At 47.6% G+C, this 16,398-nt stretch overlaps 2 protein-coding genes across 2 annotated transcripts; one reads left to right on the plus strand and one right to left on the minus strand.

The window, feature by feature from the left end:
* The first annotated feature begins 141 nt into the window (after positions 1-141).
* Positions 142-16,189, plus strand: POLR1E (RNA polymerase I subunit E). Its single transcript, XM_005529488.3, has 12 exons — positions 142-299; positions 394-497; positions 9,688-9,764; positions 10,690-10,775; positions 11,338-11,393; positions 11,745-11,889; positions 12,782-12,889; positions 13,441-13,537; positions 13,734-13,867; positions 14,560-14,641; positions 14,768-14,899; positions 15,620-16,189. Exons 1-12 carry the CDS (start codon positions 233-235, stop codon positions 15,777-15,779), a joined length of 1,248 nt encoding a protein of 415 aa, XP_005529545.2. The 5' UTR covers positions 142-232; the 3' UTR covers positions 15,780-16,189.
* Positions 6,194-8,909, minus strand: LOC148184390 (uncharacterized). Its single transcript, XM_088054398.1, is given in 1 exon segment — positions 6,194-8,909. A coding segment is annotated over 1 exon segment (1,770 nt). The 5' UTR covers positions 8,883-8,909; the 3' UTR covers positions 6,194-7,112.
* Positions 16,190-16,398: the final 209 nt, after the last annotated feature.

Below are 16,398 nucleotides of genomic sequence, written 5' to 3' on the forward strand. Positions count from 1 at the left end.
CGCGCCGACCGAGTGCGTCACTTCCGGTCGCTGGCGGCGCGGGCCCTGCTGACAGCCAATCGACGACCTCGTTACTTATTGGCGGTGGCAGAGTCTGTCCTCGCCCAATCGGGGCTGAGTTTATTGCCACGAAGGGAGGCAGCGGCGGAAGAGGCGGAGAAACGGGAGGAGCGGGAGTCGGGCCCCCATCGGAACGCGGGTCCTGGCCGCAGCCCCTCACTCAGCCCCCGCCATGGCCGCGGCCACCGCCCCCTGGCGCTACCGCGGGGACCCCGAGGCGGAGCGGCCGGCGGCGCTCGGTGAGCGGGTCTGGGCCGGGGACGTGGGGCGGGTCACGGGCCCCGCTCGGGGATCGCGGCCGGTCCCGGATCTCATGGGCTTCCTCTCCTGCAGTGCGGTTCGCCAACGGGAAGCTGCGGCGCCCTGACTCCCTGCGCTTCACCGTGTACCGGAACCGGGACACGGCGCATCCGCGGAAGAAGCACCGCAGGATCCTGGTAAGGGCCCGCCCTGGGCGGCGGGGGCGGCCTCGGGCCGGCGGGACAGCAGCAGCATCAGGATATTATGAGAGTAATGTACAATGAGATAATAGCCAGATAATGGCCACAATTAGATAAAAGTTACAGATGTTGTGAATTAGCCCCACGAGCTGCGGGGCCCGTGAGAGACCACGGCGGGGCCCCAGCCCAGGGAATTCCCACCTGGAATCCCCAGCGAGCAGTTCCTGCTGCGGGCTGTGGAGGGGTTTGACCCTGCTTTGCCCTCAGGGCTGTGGCCTCAGCGGCTCGCTCCGGGATGAGAAACTCCTGCCTGTGAGGGTGGGTAGGCCCTGGCACAGGGTGCCCAGAGCAGCTGGGGCTGCCCCTGGATCCCTGGCAGTGCCCAAGGCCAGGCTGGACACTGGGGCTGGGAGCTCCTGGGACACTGGGAGCTGGCCCTGCCGGGGCTGGGGAGGGAATGTGTGGTTTTAAGGTGTTGCACGACCCAGACTAGTCTGGGATTCTGTGAAAATCTGTGTTTGGAGCTTTGCAACAGATTTTTTTCTTTAAACAATCAAAGTTTAGCCCAGCATCTTTCCTAGGGATATGTTCCAAGTGCCAGGGTGTCTCTGGGATCCAGAGGAACCCAAGGAGGCTCTGGCACTGACATGGCTGATGGACACAGCAGGGTGGAGCTGGCAGAACAGGGACAAGCTGAACCACCTGGGAGCTGCTTCCCAACTAGTCGAGTGCATTTGATAATGAAATCCACTGTGTTCTGTTCACACTGCTAAACCTTCACCAAAGGTGTCTTTGTTTGGCTAAGTTACATCATAAGGGGATCTCTCAGTGAAGAGGGAACTGAGGGTGCAGTCAGAAGGCGCTTTCTGATGCGGCTGTTAACCTTTACAGCTGCTGCACTCAAGAAATAAACAACTTTTCAGCCCACATTGTTGGGGAAATTCACTGCAGCAGAGCAGAAAACCAGCACATTGGCATAATGCATTGAAAATATGTTTAGGTGGCTGGGACACTCTTGGTAGTGCTTGATGAGTTCAGTGGGAGACAGGCAGCACTCAATATGAATGATCAGCAAGTCTCATTTATTGGTAACTCTAAAATCACTTATTAGTGATTATCATCAGTAATTAGGCTCATACATAGTGCAAAAGAAAGCTCATTATTGGATATTTCATTTAAGGTCAGCTCCACCTAGTTCCACATTCCTGTGATCGCTCATCTATGCTGAATTCACATTCTTCTGATCACAGCATCCTGTTCTCAGTTAACAGTTATCACCAAGGTCTTCCTGACCCTGCAACATCTCACACCAGCTGCACTCTATTGTTGTTTAATTCTTTCTCAGCTAACTGCTGCATGGGAACATGACCTCTGCTAGCTAGCCATTCCTCTGTAATTCCCCTGTTTTCTTTTTGTACTAACAAAACTGCAGAAGTAGCCTTCTTTACCATGTTTTGCAAGCATTGCAGTATGCAAGGAACAAACAATAGCATAATCACAATGATCAACAATAATTGCCATTTGTACCAAATGTTTTAACCATCCTGTGAGACCTAGGGATTGAAACCATTCGTCCAGTGGATTTGTTTCCATGGTTAATATTTTCATATTTTTCTGTAGTTGTTAAAGACGAGCATGAATAGACACGGAATGGTCAGAAAGATTCCTGCAACACATCCCATCAAAGTCTTCACAGCCATGGCCCTGTGCTAATAGCAAAAAATCAATAGCGGCTCTATTCTGCAATACAGCATGCCTAATACTTTTCATATCTAAAAGCAAATCAGACAAAACCTTTGATGTAATGTTAAACTGTTTTCTTGTCTAACATGCCAGTCGTCGTAACTGTGTTAAGGCTTGAGCACTAGATACTCCAGGTGTAAAAATAGATGACACAATCACTGTAGGACATTCCCAAGGTTCAACCTGATCTTTGCATTCTGGTCCCAGTTGGAACACACTTCTCTTTGTTCGTAACCTGGTTCTATTGGCTCCAAATAGTTGCTGTATAGTGGGTGCAAACAATGTCAATTTCCCACAATAACAAGGCCCTCCATAAATGTTTGCTGGCAGTCCTTGCCATGCACGATCTCCACAGATTAGAAAAATACCAGGTGGTAATTGTAGAGGTGTACAATTTACTTTGAATTTACTTTGTGAGACCAATTGCCACAGTATGTATTGTTATTTTGCAAATATAGCAAATTTTGTGGAGAAACATTTGTACCATTTGGCCCATGAGACATTTTTGCATGATTGTTCCTAGCCCAATTGACAAATGTTAAACAATAATTGCTAGGGGCTGAGCCTAACAGTCTTAATTCTTGTGGTTCTGACCCAGTAACATTTAAACCTGTAGCAATGTACCAATTTTGAGCACCAATGGGATTTGCTGGGATTAAACCTGTGTCACAGATATTGATTGTGAATCTACCTGATGGGATTTCACATAATGTTTTGTTTGCTTCCTTGGGTGTTTTCCAATTCTTTGTCCATTTTTTAAACATTGTGGCATTGAGTGAATCATCTAAAGGTGCGCCCACTAAACAAGTTCAAAAAGGATCTGAACGGGTGGCCATTGAAAGGCAAAAATTATCCTGTCCAGTTTGATTGGCCCACGTTACCCACATATTTTGTCTTTTGTCAATGTTATTCAAGACCCCCTCATTTCCCTTTATCATGGTAAACCACTACAACAACCTGATCAGAGATAGTCCTTTAAGGACTTTAAAAGGATTGTGGCAGTTCAGCCAGCATCTTGGCTGGATCCCATGTGAGATCTTGCTTCCCTTTTCTTTTACCCCTCTGCCCCGTCCGTTGATTCGGTTGCTTCAAACCACGGGGTGTTCCATCTTCTCGGCAGCAGGGATAACTTTCAGGGAAAGACCCTTTCTCTCGAGACTGCCGTTATAAGAATTGCTCCCAATTTTTATTTTTTTACCCCTGGGATATCACACCTGACCTGTGTAAGTGTCTTATGACAGCATATTGTGGTTATTTCAATAATATACGGTAAAGGGGTATTAGGATGATAACAGTAATTTTCTGGGTTTATCCCAAAAGCATAAATCTCCCACCTTCTATCAGATCCTTTTTCAAATTGTCCTGTTTGCACACCTTCCTGTAATGCAATCTCAGTTAAATTTCTTTCAAAGTTGTAACACTCTGTACAAATCCCTCTTGGGGATCGACCCCACTTAGAACGTGTCCACCACTTTTCTTTACACACTTTACAAATGTAACATACAAAAAGATAACATTCACAATTTGGTACTGTGCACACGATTCACATGTGAGAGTTCATCAGGTCCCATCTCTGTGTTGGTGGTAGAGATTGAGAAGTATCTGCTGAATTTTCTGGATCAGCTGAGGGTAAATCCCTGGGATCAGCAGGTTTAGTCCATGGGCTCAGTACCCAGACAGGCCCTGTGGGGGTAGACACACAAAGATAACCACGTCCCCAATAGAGTACCTTGCTGGGACCTCCCCACAGTCCTGTTTTTGGATCCTTATAGCAAACCCCTATTGGATTTTGGGTTTTCTCTGCTTCAGGTGCACTATGACGTACTGCTGCAGGCAAATCACTGTTTCCAAAAATACACAGAAAATTTTAAACAAATAAACAACGCAGTAATCGTTCTTGTGGATCTTTGATCTCCCTAAATTTATTCAGGTATTGTTTTAAGGTACCATTTGCTCATTCTACTATTGCCTGACTCGTGGGGGAATGTGGAATCCCTGTTATGTGTTTGATTCCCCATGATTGCATCACCTGATTAATTCTACTACTACAATAAGCAGGCCCATTGTCTGTTTTAATAGAACGTGGAACTCCCATGACTGCAAAACAACTTACTAAATGTCGCTCAACATTCCGTGCTTTCTCACCAGATTGAGCTGTAGCTCAGATGTAATGACTATAAGTATCGATGGTAACATGTACATATTTAACTCTCCCAAACTCTGCAACATGGGTAATATCCATTTACCACAACTCATTAGCCTGTAATCCTCTAGGGTTTATCCCAAGACCCAATCCACTGCCTTGATTATGAAAACTACAAATAGGACTTGCTTTAACAATAGCCTGAGCCTCCTCCAAAGGTATTTGAAACTCCTGATGGAGACCTTTTGCATTTTGATGAAAGATGGCATGAGCTTCCCTAGCTAATGTCTGTGGTGGGACAGGGCTATTTTGTGACAGTGAAACCAATCAGTCTTCCCTGGCATTTCCTTCTCCTAGACCCACATCCCATTTGTGGCTACGAATATGAATAATAGCAAAGGCAGCAGTCCTCAGCTTTACTGCTCTTTGAAGCTGCAAAAACAGTTCATATAAGTGAGGGGTTTTTATTTCCTTTATGTCTGCATTTTCAATGAATTCACTTACTCCTGCAACATATAAAGAATCAGTTACCACATTAACAGGACCCTTAAACTGCACCGAAACCCAAACAACAGTGACTAATTCCAGAGTTTGTAATGTATCCTCCTTTTCAGCTGGAATAATGTGATGATTCCATTGTCCTTGTGAATCTTGCCATGTAGCAGCTGTGTGAGATTTCTTTCCAGCATCAGTGAACACGGTTGATGCCCCTGGTAATGGCACAAATGATCGTTTGGGCTTTTCAATCCAATTCTGCTGGCCTATCCATCGTAGTGGTATTCGAGGCACTTCCTCAGTACTGACCACACTGCTGTTGTCAAGCAATGCTTCTTGCAGTGTGGAGCTGTGAATTAAATACCAATCTAAAGTGTCCTTTTTTATTGGTATCTGAATTACAGCTGGATCTGCACCCATAATTTGCCACAATCGCTTCCGCCCTTGTTTTATCAAATTAGCTAAAACTTCAATTTTTTGAATTAAGGTATGTCTCTGTTGTAGTTAACAACCACTCTAATACCCATATCTGCCCTGTTTTATTTTGTTGCTGTGTCAGGGCACCAATGAGATGTTGAGGTCCAAACCATACAGTAAGGTTAATGTCCAAGGCTGGATCTCACCTACGAACAACACCTGTCTGGATACAGTCCATTATTTTATTGAGAGCTTCTTGTTCACTGGTGACCTGTATTGGTGCTGTAGGATCAGTACCTTTTAGCAGGGGTCGTAAAGATTGTAAGAGTTCATTAGGAATACCCACAACAGGTTTAAGCCATTGTAAATCTCCTAGCAATCGCTGAGCATCATGAACAGTATGAAGTGACATGTTTAATGACAGTTTCTGAGGGACAACATACTGCTCAGTCAAAGTCCACCCGAGATACTTCCATGGGGATGACAGCTGTATTTTCTCAGGTGCAACAACCACTCCATTCTGAAATAGTTGTGTTTGAATGTCTTTAACTTGTTTATCTGCAAAAGGTTGTGACTGAGCAAAAAGAGTATCATCCATATAATGATAAATAATAGTTGTAGGCCACTGAACCCGCAGTGGTTGCAAAACATTATCAACATACAGCTGGCACAAGGTAGGAGAATTACGCATACCCTGTGGTAAAACTGTCCATTCAAATCTCTTGTCTGGTTCTGCTCGATTTAATGAAGGCAAGGTAAAAACAAACCTGCAAGTATCCCGTTCATGCAGTGAGATAGTGAAAAAAGAGTCCTTTAAATCAATTATTAAAAAGGGCCAATCTTTTGGCAACATTGCAAGATTGGGCAAACCAGGTTGTAGTGCCCTCAATGGCTCCATTTGTTCATTTACTGCACGTAAGTCGTGCAGCAATCGATATTTCCCAGGCTTCTTTTTTATAACAAAAATGGGGGCATTCCAAGGACTTGTTGACAACTTTAAATGTCCTTGTTGATATTGTTCCAGCACTAATTGATGAGCTTGTTGCAGACTTTCCCTTTTTAAAGGCCACTGTTCAACCCATACTGGTTCCTGAATTATCCATTTAAGTGGGAGTGGGAAAGTCCAAACAATGGCCTCTATTCTAAAGGGTGCTCATTGGTCAAAATGACACCAAGTTGTGACAAAATATCTCGTCCAATTAGACATTGAACCTTGTCTGGTAATGGGACAATTGACAAAACAGAGCTGATGACCTTCCCATCTAACTGAATCTGGATTTGTGGAGATTTTTTTGCCAAAGTTAAGCCTCCCACCCCTGTAACAGTAACCATACTAGGCAACAAAGGCCATTCCTGGGGCCAATACTGTGGAGCAACAATACTTGAGTCCGCCCCAGTATCCAATAGTCCTTCTAATTGGTGGGATTCTCCGTTATAATTGAAAACAACTGTTCGCTTGGGTCGAGTGTTTAAGTCCAGGGTAAACAATGTAAGTCCTCCTGTAGAACCAAATCCACCTGTACCCCGTGATTGATTTTTCAATGGTGTCAATTGATGGGTATATTGTGGTAGTGGCACCAATTGTGCAATTCGCTGTCCTTTATCAATTCTGGCTGGTGGCGCCAGTGTATATGCCATGATATATATTTCACCAGAATAGTCCACATCAATTACTCCAGGTAAAATAAACAGTCCCATTAAACTAGCAGATGAACGTCCCAACACTATTGCACCCATAGCTTTTCCCTTTATTATCACTGGTCCCATAATTCCAGTGGGAATGTTGTAGGGCTGTGATGTCAATAAATCCACAGTCACTGAGGCTGCCAGGTCCAGGCCGAGGCTCCCTGCTGTGACAGGCTGGAGGGAAGTTGCACTGATGTTCCGGCAGCTGCTATTTGTGTCCTGGCGCGGCGGCTTCTCGCGCTGGCCTTCCCGTATCCCGATCTCCGGCGGCAAACACTATCAGCGTGGGTATTGGACCGACACTGATTGCACCAAACAGATGGTACAGTACATTCCTTCCGAATATGTCCAAGGTTGCCACAGCGAAAACATTTGAGTCGGGAGGCTGGAATCCTGCCATTGTTGGTTGTAGCCGCTTGTAGGGGTGCAAGAGCTGCTAAAACCTGACTCTGAGTAGATGCAGCCTGCTTCTCTAACCCTTGCCCTAGTTCTTTAATTGCCTGGACTAACATTGCCTGTAACTCCACCGGTACATTAGACATCCTCTCTAATGCCTCTTCAATAGTCCAGTTAGCATTTAGGGAATTTAAAACTGACCTGGTTGCTGGATTGCAATTCTGTAATGCACATTGTTTTAATAATGCTCCCCTCATATATTCAGGAACACCTGCCCTCTCTATAGCTGTAGCCACTTTATCAATAAATGCTCCAAATGGTTCATCTTGCCCTTGTTTAATACCCATATAAGATGGAATACCTCCTGGCTCCTTAATCCGGTCAAATGCAGCTCGCGCTAACCGCATTCCTTCCCTCAACTTGTCTGGCCCCAAAATAGCTTGTGCTTCCACCTGACTATATGCTCCTAAGCCCATAAGTTCCTCTAAAGTTAGCCCATGCAGTGGATCACCTGCCTGTCTTTGCACGTTTACACTTTCTTGGCAATAAGCTTACCAGTGTGCATTAAACAACAACTGCTGATGCTGACTAAGAATCAATTTCATAATACTCCTACAGTCTGCAGGCAACAAAATCTGTGTACCCCACAAATAATCAATCCTCTGTCTAACCGGTTCACTGGTCACTCCAAACTGACTGACTGTAGATCACAACTGTGATAACCATTTCCAATCTAAAGCTGTAATTTGAGCTTGTATTCCTCCCCCTTGCATTGGTGCAAAGGTTACGGGACATGCTACTTCCAATACAGCGTCTGCTATTTCCTGATCTCCCTCTTGTAAAATATTCCGTGCTAATGCAGCCCATGTCTCTCTTCTTTCCCGTGCAACAGCCTCACCTAAATTACATCCTGCCCCAGGGACAGATTTATTTCCCATAGGGGAGGATGGTAACGGTGCCAAAGGCTCCGTTCCAAAACCAAGGTGAGTAGGTGAAGGTATTGAAGATGGCACAAAAGGATTAGCAGCTGCAGCAGGGGTCAGTGACTGCGTGGGGGGAGTCAAAATTATTATATTCGTGGCGGGTGGCAATGGACACTCATTAATTCCCTGTAAAAGTCTGTTTTTTGACATAGCTGCAGATGCCTTTGTGGCAGCTCCCTGTTCAGCCTGATACTGCAAAAGAACATTATGAACTGTCCGCCACAGCTTTCCCAATTTTATAGCAGTTTTATCATCATTTAAAACAGCTTCCCACAATTTATCTCCAAATTTTTGCCACTCACTTAATTCATGGACTGTATGGGGATTCTGAAAACAACCCTGAGCATACCCATAAGCAAGAAGTCCTGGAAGCTCCTTGCGCAAATCAAAGTCTTTAACCTGTCGCTTTTCTAAAAAGCAGGTAAATAAATCATATGCTGCTTGCCTTTCCATCTTACCGTCAGCGCTGTTGCAGCCCCTACAAGGTTTCGGCAGCACGTTACGGCAGGACTCTTCCATAAGGTCACCTGGGTGTGGCACCGTTGCTTTTTGACCAGGACTCTCCTGTGAGGTTGCCTGGAACACATCACAGCTGTTGCGTTTCGCCGTCCTTGCTGCAGAGGATCCGTCCCCTGTCGCCAACTCCCTTGGCCGACTCCTTTTTAAGGTCCCAAAGGTTCCAAAAGTCCCAAAGGTCCCTGTTGTTCGGGCACCATTTGATGAGTTCAGCGGGAGACAAGCAGCACTCAATATGAATGATCAGCAAGTCTCATTTATTGGTAACTCTAAAATCACTTATATAGCATCAGTAATTAGGCTCATACATAGTGCAAAAGAAAGCTCATTATTGGATATTTCATTTAAGGTCAGCTCCACCTAATTCTACATTCCTGTGATCGCTCATCTATGCTGAATTCACATTCTTCTGATCACAGCGTCCTGTTCTCAATTATCCATTATCACCAAGGTCTTCCTGACCCTGCAACATCTCACACCAACTGCACTCTATTGTTGTTTAATTCTTTCTCAGCTAACTGCTGCATGGGAACATGACCTCTGCTAGCTAGCCATTCCTCTATAGTGCTGGCTCTGGCTCTTCAGTTGGTGAATTGCAGGCACTTGACAATACTGGAGGCTAAATGCACCATTGGAAATCACACTTTAAACTGAGCTACTGAGGGGTGGTAACTGAGAGGCGCTGTGTGTGTTACACTCTCTGTGCTGGTACACTCTGCATGTAACTGGTGATGCCTGGCAGTGCAGAGCAGAGGCAGTGAAGGATCCTCACAGCCCCCTGTTCAAGGAATTCTCCGTGGTTTCCCAGGTCTCGGAGACAGAGCGGCTCTGCTACGTGGGGCAAAACTTCGGCAGCGAGGTCCTGAAATGCAACTCCCTGTGCAGGTATGGAAAAGGAGCCAGGAGCACAGGGGCTGCTCAGACCCAGAGCTGCTGCTCCCTCCCCTGCACCTGTCTCAGAGGTGCCCACAGGACATTGGTGGGGCTCGAAGGATCTTGTGGAAGCTGTGATGTGTAAAATCACAGACCAGTTAAAAAACATCCTGTAAGGTCTGGGATTAGTGTAGCAGCAGGATGGAGCTAAAAAATTATGATGAAGAAATTGCCTTTGTCATGAGTTGGTCAGCGCTGAAGGGGTCATCGTTGAGCTGAGATGTTCTGTAAATCTGTACAAGGAACTGGCTTCGCTTCTGCAGAGTCTGTCAAACCATGCCCATACCACCCTCAGTTCTGTCTGAGTGGTAAAACCAGGAGAGCTGGATCCTCAGACAGAGCAGTGTCCAGTTTGAGATCCTGCAGCTGAAAAAAGAGCACCAAGGGGGTGTTTCTTCTCGAGTTTGGAGAGATAAATGCAGTTTAACAAATGTGTGTGCTATGGATGTTAATTCAGTATTGTTCGTGGGCAGATTTAAGTGCTCTTCCCCCTAAACACTGGTGGAAAGGTAATTCTGGGGGCTAAAGTGGTGCTTGCCTGCACCTCTGGAGATCCTGAGCTCTGGGAGCTACAAGGAAATTTGGCTGTTGTTCAAGCTATGGCCATCAAGCCCTGACACAGCAGAAAAAGGCAAAAGAAAATAGCAGAACTCTTGGCACCTACATTTGACCTAATTTGGTTGTTTTAAGACTTCTGCATTAACTCAGGGTAGCAAGTCTTTCTGTTTTTATATGTACACATGCCTCGGAGGTAACTTGGTTTATCGTAGCACTGTATGTGCTAGGCAGGAGAGATGCCAGGGTGTGAGAAGACCGTGTAATTTAAATAATTTCCACTGCTCTGCCTCTCACTAATCAACTGCCCCGTTCTCCCCAGGTACTTCATTGGTGTGTTAGACAAGAACTCCGGGCAGATGGAGGTCTACAACGCTGAGATATTCAACATGCAGCCCCTGCTCTCAGGTGGGAGGTGCTGGGAGTCACAGCTTGCTTTGTCCTTCTCATTCCTGCCTTGTTCCCTTGGCACAGAGCAAGGACACTTCTTCACCTGTGCATGCTGAGAGGGACAGCGGGAGAGGGGAGCACAGCGAGCCCAGCGTGGGGGTCATACAGGGAGTGTGGAGGGTGGGAGGCACTCACAGTTTCACTGCTCGAGTGCAGCCTTGTCTGTGTGTGTTCTGCTGAGGGAGGCCTGAGACTCATCAGGAACTGGATCTCTGAATAGCTAAAAAAGCCAGGTTTTATTCAGCTGGACTGTTTTGTCATTGAACCTAGGATAGGAACCCAAAAGATCACATCTTTTGGGAGTTGATTTTTACCCTGTGCAGTAGGACTTGGGTTTGGCAATAGTCCATGTATTGCACCCATGGCCTTTGTAGTAAAATCTCCTTTTTTGTTCTAGATTATCATATTTGGTGTGTCCTTTAATTAGCCAGGTCACATGGAGGAGATCCTGATGTTCTGTGCCAAGTCACAGAGCTGAAGGAATTCCCGTCCAAGCACCCTAACTTTTGTTGTTTTATAGATAACTTGTTGCCTGATGACACAAAGGATTATCAGACCAAATCCTACAGGGAGAAGGTAACGTTGAAAGCTGTGTTATGCTCTGCTGTGATTATCTAGCTGACAGGGGCAGATGCTTGTCTCTTGAGGCTGGGAGGTTTGGTGTCTGCAGGGTAAACTGCAGGACAGCACTCTCCCTGTGTCCAGGGGGCAGCACAGTCATTGCCTGGCTCAGGAGTATTTTCCTGGTTATTTTAGGCTGGTCACCATCCCAGTGACCTCCTGCCCTCCCAAACCAGTGCATCCTGCACATTTTGCCACGTGAAAAGTTCAGAGTTTTCTTAGAGACCGTGGCTGTGGAACAAGCAGTGGGTTTTGTGTTCTCCTGGGTGCACAGGGTGTCTTAACGTGTGTTTCCGTGTCGTGCAGATGGATTTGTGCATTGAGGCCTTCGGGACCAGCAAGCAGAAGAGAGCTCTGAGCTCTCGCCGCATGAACGCTGTGGGCAGTGACATTGTCAACACAGCTGTGGCAAAAGCAGCTGCAAATGTTATAGATGCCAAGGGAGTGACAGGTGAGAGGATTCTGTCTCGGGGTGTAATCAGGACAAACTGAAGTGCCTTTTTCTGTCTGTCCATGCCAAGTGTGGCAGGAAGAAGAGGGGTTTTCTTTAAGTGATGAGGAAGTAGCTGGTCTAACAGCTGAGATGGGTACAGGTAGAGGAACTGCTTCTTTCTGGCCCCACTGGACTTGGTGTTGGAGTTGCCTAAATGAGGGAAGGTCCCTGTGACATCAGTGTGCATCCTGCCTGCTTTGGAAGCTCCTGTGGGATATGAGTTCACTGGCCTTTACCTGGTCTGAGCTCTGTGGCATGGCTGTTGAAAAGGCAGCCTCTTACCTCAGAGAGTGGTGCAGCCTTGGGGTGGGTCACAGCTCAGTGTGGTGTCACCATCCCCAGTGGCTTCCAAGCTGTGGCAGGAGAGGGCTGGGGCTGCCCCGACTTTGGACATCTGGGCAGGAGGGCAGACAAAAGCCCTCCAGAGCACCTCTGGGATCCTGAGGGTGTCACTGGCATGACCAGGAGAGATGTCTGTTGACTGTAGACCCCACCACCTTTCGTCCTTTTGTTCCAGGGTGGATATTGACTGTGCTCTCAGAGCTGCTTTGTGCCAAGTGGGTGTTCATGGGAATGCGGGTGCCAGAATCATGCTCTGCCCACCTGCAGCAGCAGACGTCTTTGTGCCCTTCTTTGCTAGATGTTTCTCTAGTCTGGACTGGCCTTTCTTAATCTTTATGACCAGAAGGTTCTTGATAGGAGTTGTAAATGTGTAAAAGTCCAGCTGTGACTAAAATGGTGCTAACGCGTTGAGTAAACTTGCTTTTAAAGGAATGATTTAGGTTGTGTTCCTGTTCTCTGCATTTTGGTTAGCATGATCCGAATGCTCTTGTCCTGCTTCCCTCCCAAGCTCTGATGCAGGACATGGCCCAGGATGATGTGCAGAATATCTCTGCCTTCCTCCCACCGTGCCACGAGGACGCCGACAGGCCAGAGCACGTTTACAAGTTTGAGGACAGTATCTTTTCTGTGTCGCGGGGGTTCCTCACACCTTTAAGTGTCGATGGAGCCATCTGGCACGTGGGAGCAAGTCAAGCCTTTGCCCCTCACAGGCCAAGAGCTGGGAGCAAGGTAATATTTTGGGGCCTGCAAGTCCCATATTCTGCCTCTTTCCTACAGAGAGCAGGATGCTCTGCTTCCTGGTGGGCAGCGTTCCACAGGGAATATTGGTGAGGTTGGCCTTGCAGAGGTGAGCTGTGGGTGTGCCACAGTGTGTTAGGGGCCTCAGTTCCTGGACAGATTCCATCCCCTTGCCCACATCTCCCCAAGTGAGTGTGGATGGAAGCAGATCTAATTTCTAAATGATGTAAAATGTTGTCAGTTCTCAGAACCAGCCAGCTATTGGCCTTTCCCAGGCACAGAGGGAGCTCCCAGCAGCTTCTCTCGAATAAATCACTTCCATGGGTGTTTTCTTATTTCTTCCCCAAATGTCAGTCAGTGTGAAACCACCACACTGCCCTACCTGGAAGGGAGAGGCCAGGCTTGTTCTTTTCCTTAAAATCCTGCCAGTCCTGTCTCCTGCCGAGTACGAGGCGCTGCGGGTCCCGGCAGCCGCCCTGGCCAGTGTCAGCGCAGAGGAGATGGCCAAGAGAGCAGAGGAGAGAAGGTAACGCTGCTGCCAGGCCTCCTGCTGGCTCTGGGGCAGTGGGGCTGCTGCTGCCCGTGCCATGGCTCTGGGGCAGAGGGAGGACGTTGGATCAGGGCACGGCAGGGTAGCACTGCCTTGGGAACGTGGGGGACACTTGGGTACACAGCAGCAAGGGGCCTTCTGGGGAGCTGAACTCTCCCTCTCTTTCCTGCAGCCACTGCTCCTTTGTTTTGGAGGAGCTGAAGTTCCTGCCCACTGATGAGAGGAGTAGAGACCACAAAGCCCGATGCCTCTGGTTCTTGGACACCCTCGTCAAGTTCAGTCAGCTGAAAGTGATCAAGAAGAAGCGTAAGAGAGTTTTCAGCTCCTAAACACATGCTTTTGGGAATGTCTTCATTCCCAAATTCATCATCTTTTGCTCTTCAGCTGAGTGTGTGGAACATACCTCTGCCATACTCAGCACCATGCAAAACATTTTGGTTGAGATTTCCCAGACTTGCCATCTTCCCTAGAAATTGTGTGTCCTTAGCAGGGCTGAGGGAGGAGGACGTGGCAAGCCTGGCTTTAAATATCATCCTGTGTTGCTGGAGACACAGGAGTCACCCATAGGACTTGTCTAAGGAGGATGTGGGAATGACTAGACTTGGTGATAGTAAGGACTTGTTAGTGTGGTCTCAGCTTTAACAGTATTTTGTGGCAAGAGAAACACATGCAGAGGTGTGTGTGCATTTTAGATTATATAGTATGGAAGTGGGAGATTGCTTTTACTAAGAAAATAAAAGCTGTTGGGATTCTTTCAGGCCTGAAAAATCACGAGACATAGAAATCAAGCACCAAGGTTCCTTTTAGGTTTGTTGTGTTCCTGGCAAGAGGCAGTAAATGGTGGAATTCCTGGGGTTAGACTCTGTGATCCCAGTGGGTCCCTTTCCACGTGGGTATTCTGATATTCCATGATAAGTGTCAGGATAATACATGTGCTGCTGTGGTGGGTGGGCAGTGCAGGGTCCCTCATTCCACTGCAAAGCTCCTTTCTGCCCTAGATCCAATGGGTCCGGAGTGCCCACACATCATCAGCAGGAAACTCATGAAGAATTTTAGCTCGCTGACCTACAACAATGGCAGGTAAGGGATGGTGTGGGATGTTCTTGAGGCATGGATATGGCAGAACTCAGCTTGAGGGGCCACAGACACACCATCAGGAACCCCCTTACACTTCACCTCTCACAAGTTCTCCCTCTTGCCACACAGCATCCAGAATTTAATCTCTGCATCCATGAGAGCTAAAATCACTGCATATGTCATTACCTTGGCTCTGCACATTAACAACTTCCAGACGGATCTCACCGTCCTGCAGAACGACCTGAAGCTCCCAGAGAGCAGGTGAGTCATCCTGTTCCTTCACACCTGCCAGGACCCTCCTGCAGAAACCTCTGGGGGAGCTCTGGACCGGGGTAGGGCTTTAATTTCCCCGGGGAGGATAGGCAGTTGTCTGTGCATGCAGGACCTGCATTTCCCAGGAGTCACCTGGCAGCTCCAGCTGTACTCCTGTCCTTGGCCCCGCAGCATTCATTGAATCAGGCTTTCCACCCAAAACTTCAGTTATTGCTGGGTCTTACCAAAGCCCTTAATCACCGCTTGGTTTTCAACATTCCTCATGGGTTTTGATGCTATCACTTACTTTGCCCACAGTTATCCTCTTTATTCTTTAATTGGTAGTGGGTTTAGTAGGTTTAAGAGCAGTCTCTGCTGTTGGTTTCCTGCCATTTTCCCTTTTTTGTTTTTCTTTCTGTAACTAAGTTTTACCAGGAATCCTTGTTGGTTTTGGCAGTTGATGCCCAGGTTTGGGCTGTGCTGCAGCTGGGAACACAGGGCCTCGGATGCTGTGGGGAAAAGCATGGAGCAGGCTATGACTGCTGCAAGAACCAGCAGTACTCTGTCCCCAGCAGGGCTCCCTGCCTTGCAGCAGCTCCCAGCTGCTGTCTCCAGGGCATCCCTGTACCACAGAGACACCTCCAGGCCTCTCCCAGAGTGCTGGGGGTCCCTGCAGGGTCATGGCACGGGGGCTCACCCCACTGATGGCATTTCTCCGCTGTTTTCCAGGATACTGGACATCGCCAAGGCCCTGCGGCTCAGGGTGACCAAAACCAAGGGGGTGCCAGGGCTGGACGATGAGCAGAGCCACAGGCTGGGCACTCTGTCTCTGCCTTTGCCCACACAGAAGGCACCGGAGGGACAGAGGAAGCGCAAGAAAATGAGCTGAGACACCCAGGAGGTCTGAGGGGAGACACAGCCCCTCCCTCAGAATGTCATGGGGATGCCTTCATCTGCTGGGTGTGGGTCCAGCATCAGCCCTCACCCTGCTGAAACCCAGGCTGATGGTTTCACCTCATTAAAATGCTGCTTTTTTTCTACTTATATAGAAAAAGCTATAATAAGCCCCTTTTTTTCTCCAGTTTGTCTGGTGTGGGGGGATGAAATGGAGGTTGTGCTGAGGCACAAGGGAACAGTTTGAGGTGGCAGGTTCTCCCCTGTGTGGCTGCTTCTGGTTTGTGGCCCATCCCAGGTTCAAGGTCAGAGGCAGGAAGACAAAGAGTGTGACCTACATACACCTTTTTGTTTCTGTGGAATGTCTGTGTAATCCTGTGTTCAAAAACTCTAAAGATGTTCACAGTTTTTGTCACTTTTGCTTTCCTCCTGGGGGAGGGAGAGTTCTGTGATTTGGAGCTGGTATCACCTTCAGTAAGAGCAATGAGTATGAGGCCACAGCTGTTGCTTCCCAGCCCTTGGGAGAGATACTTTATTCTGGTTTCCCTAAATTTTCGCTCTCCTGGGTGATCAGCCTCATGGGAGCTGTTTACTTAGGAAGGCTGAAGGCTTGT

The sequence above is a fragment of the Pseudopodoces humilis genome, chromosome 4 (assembly GCF_049639895.1).
Source record: "Pseudopodoces humilis isolate 2021_Gansu_Grassland_sample_001 chromosome 4, ASM4963989v1, whole genome shotgun sequence".
NCBI lineage: Eukaryota > Metazoa > Chordata > Aves > Passeriformes > Paridae > Pseudopodoces > Pseudopodoces humilis.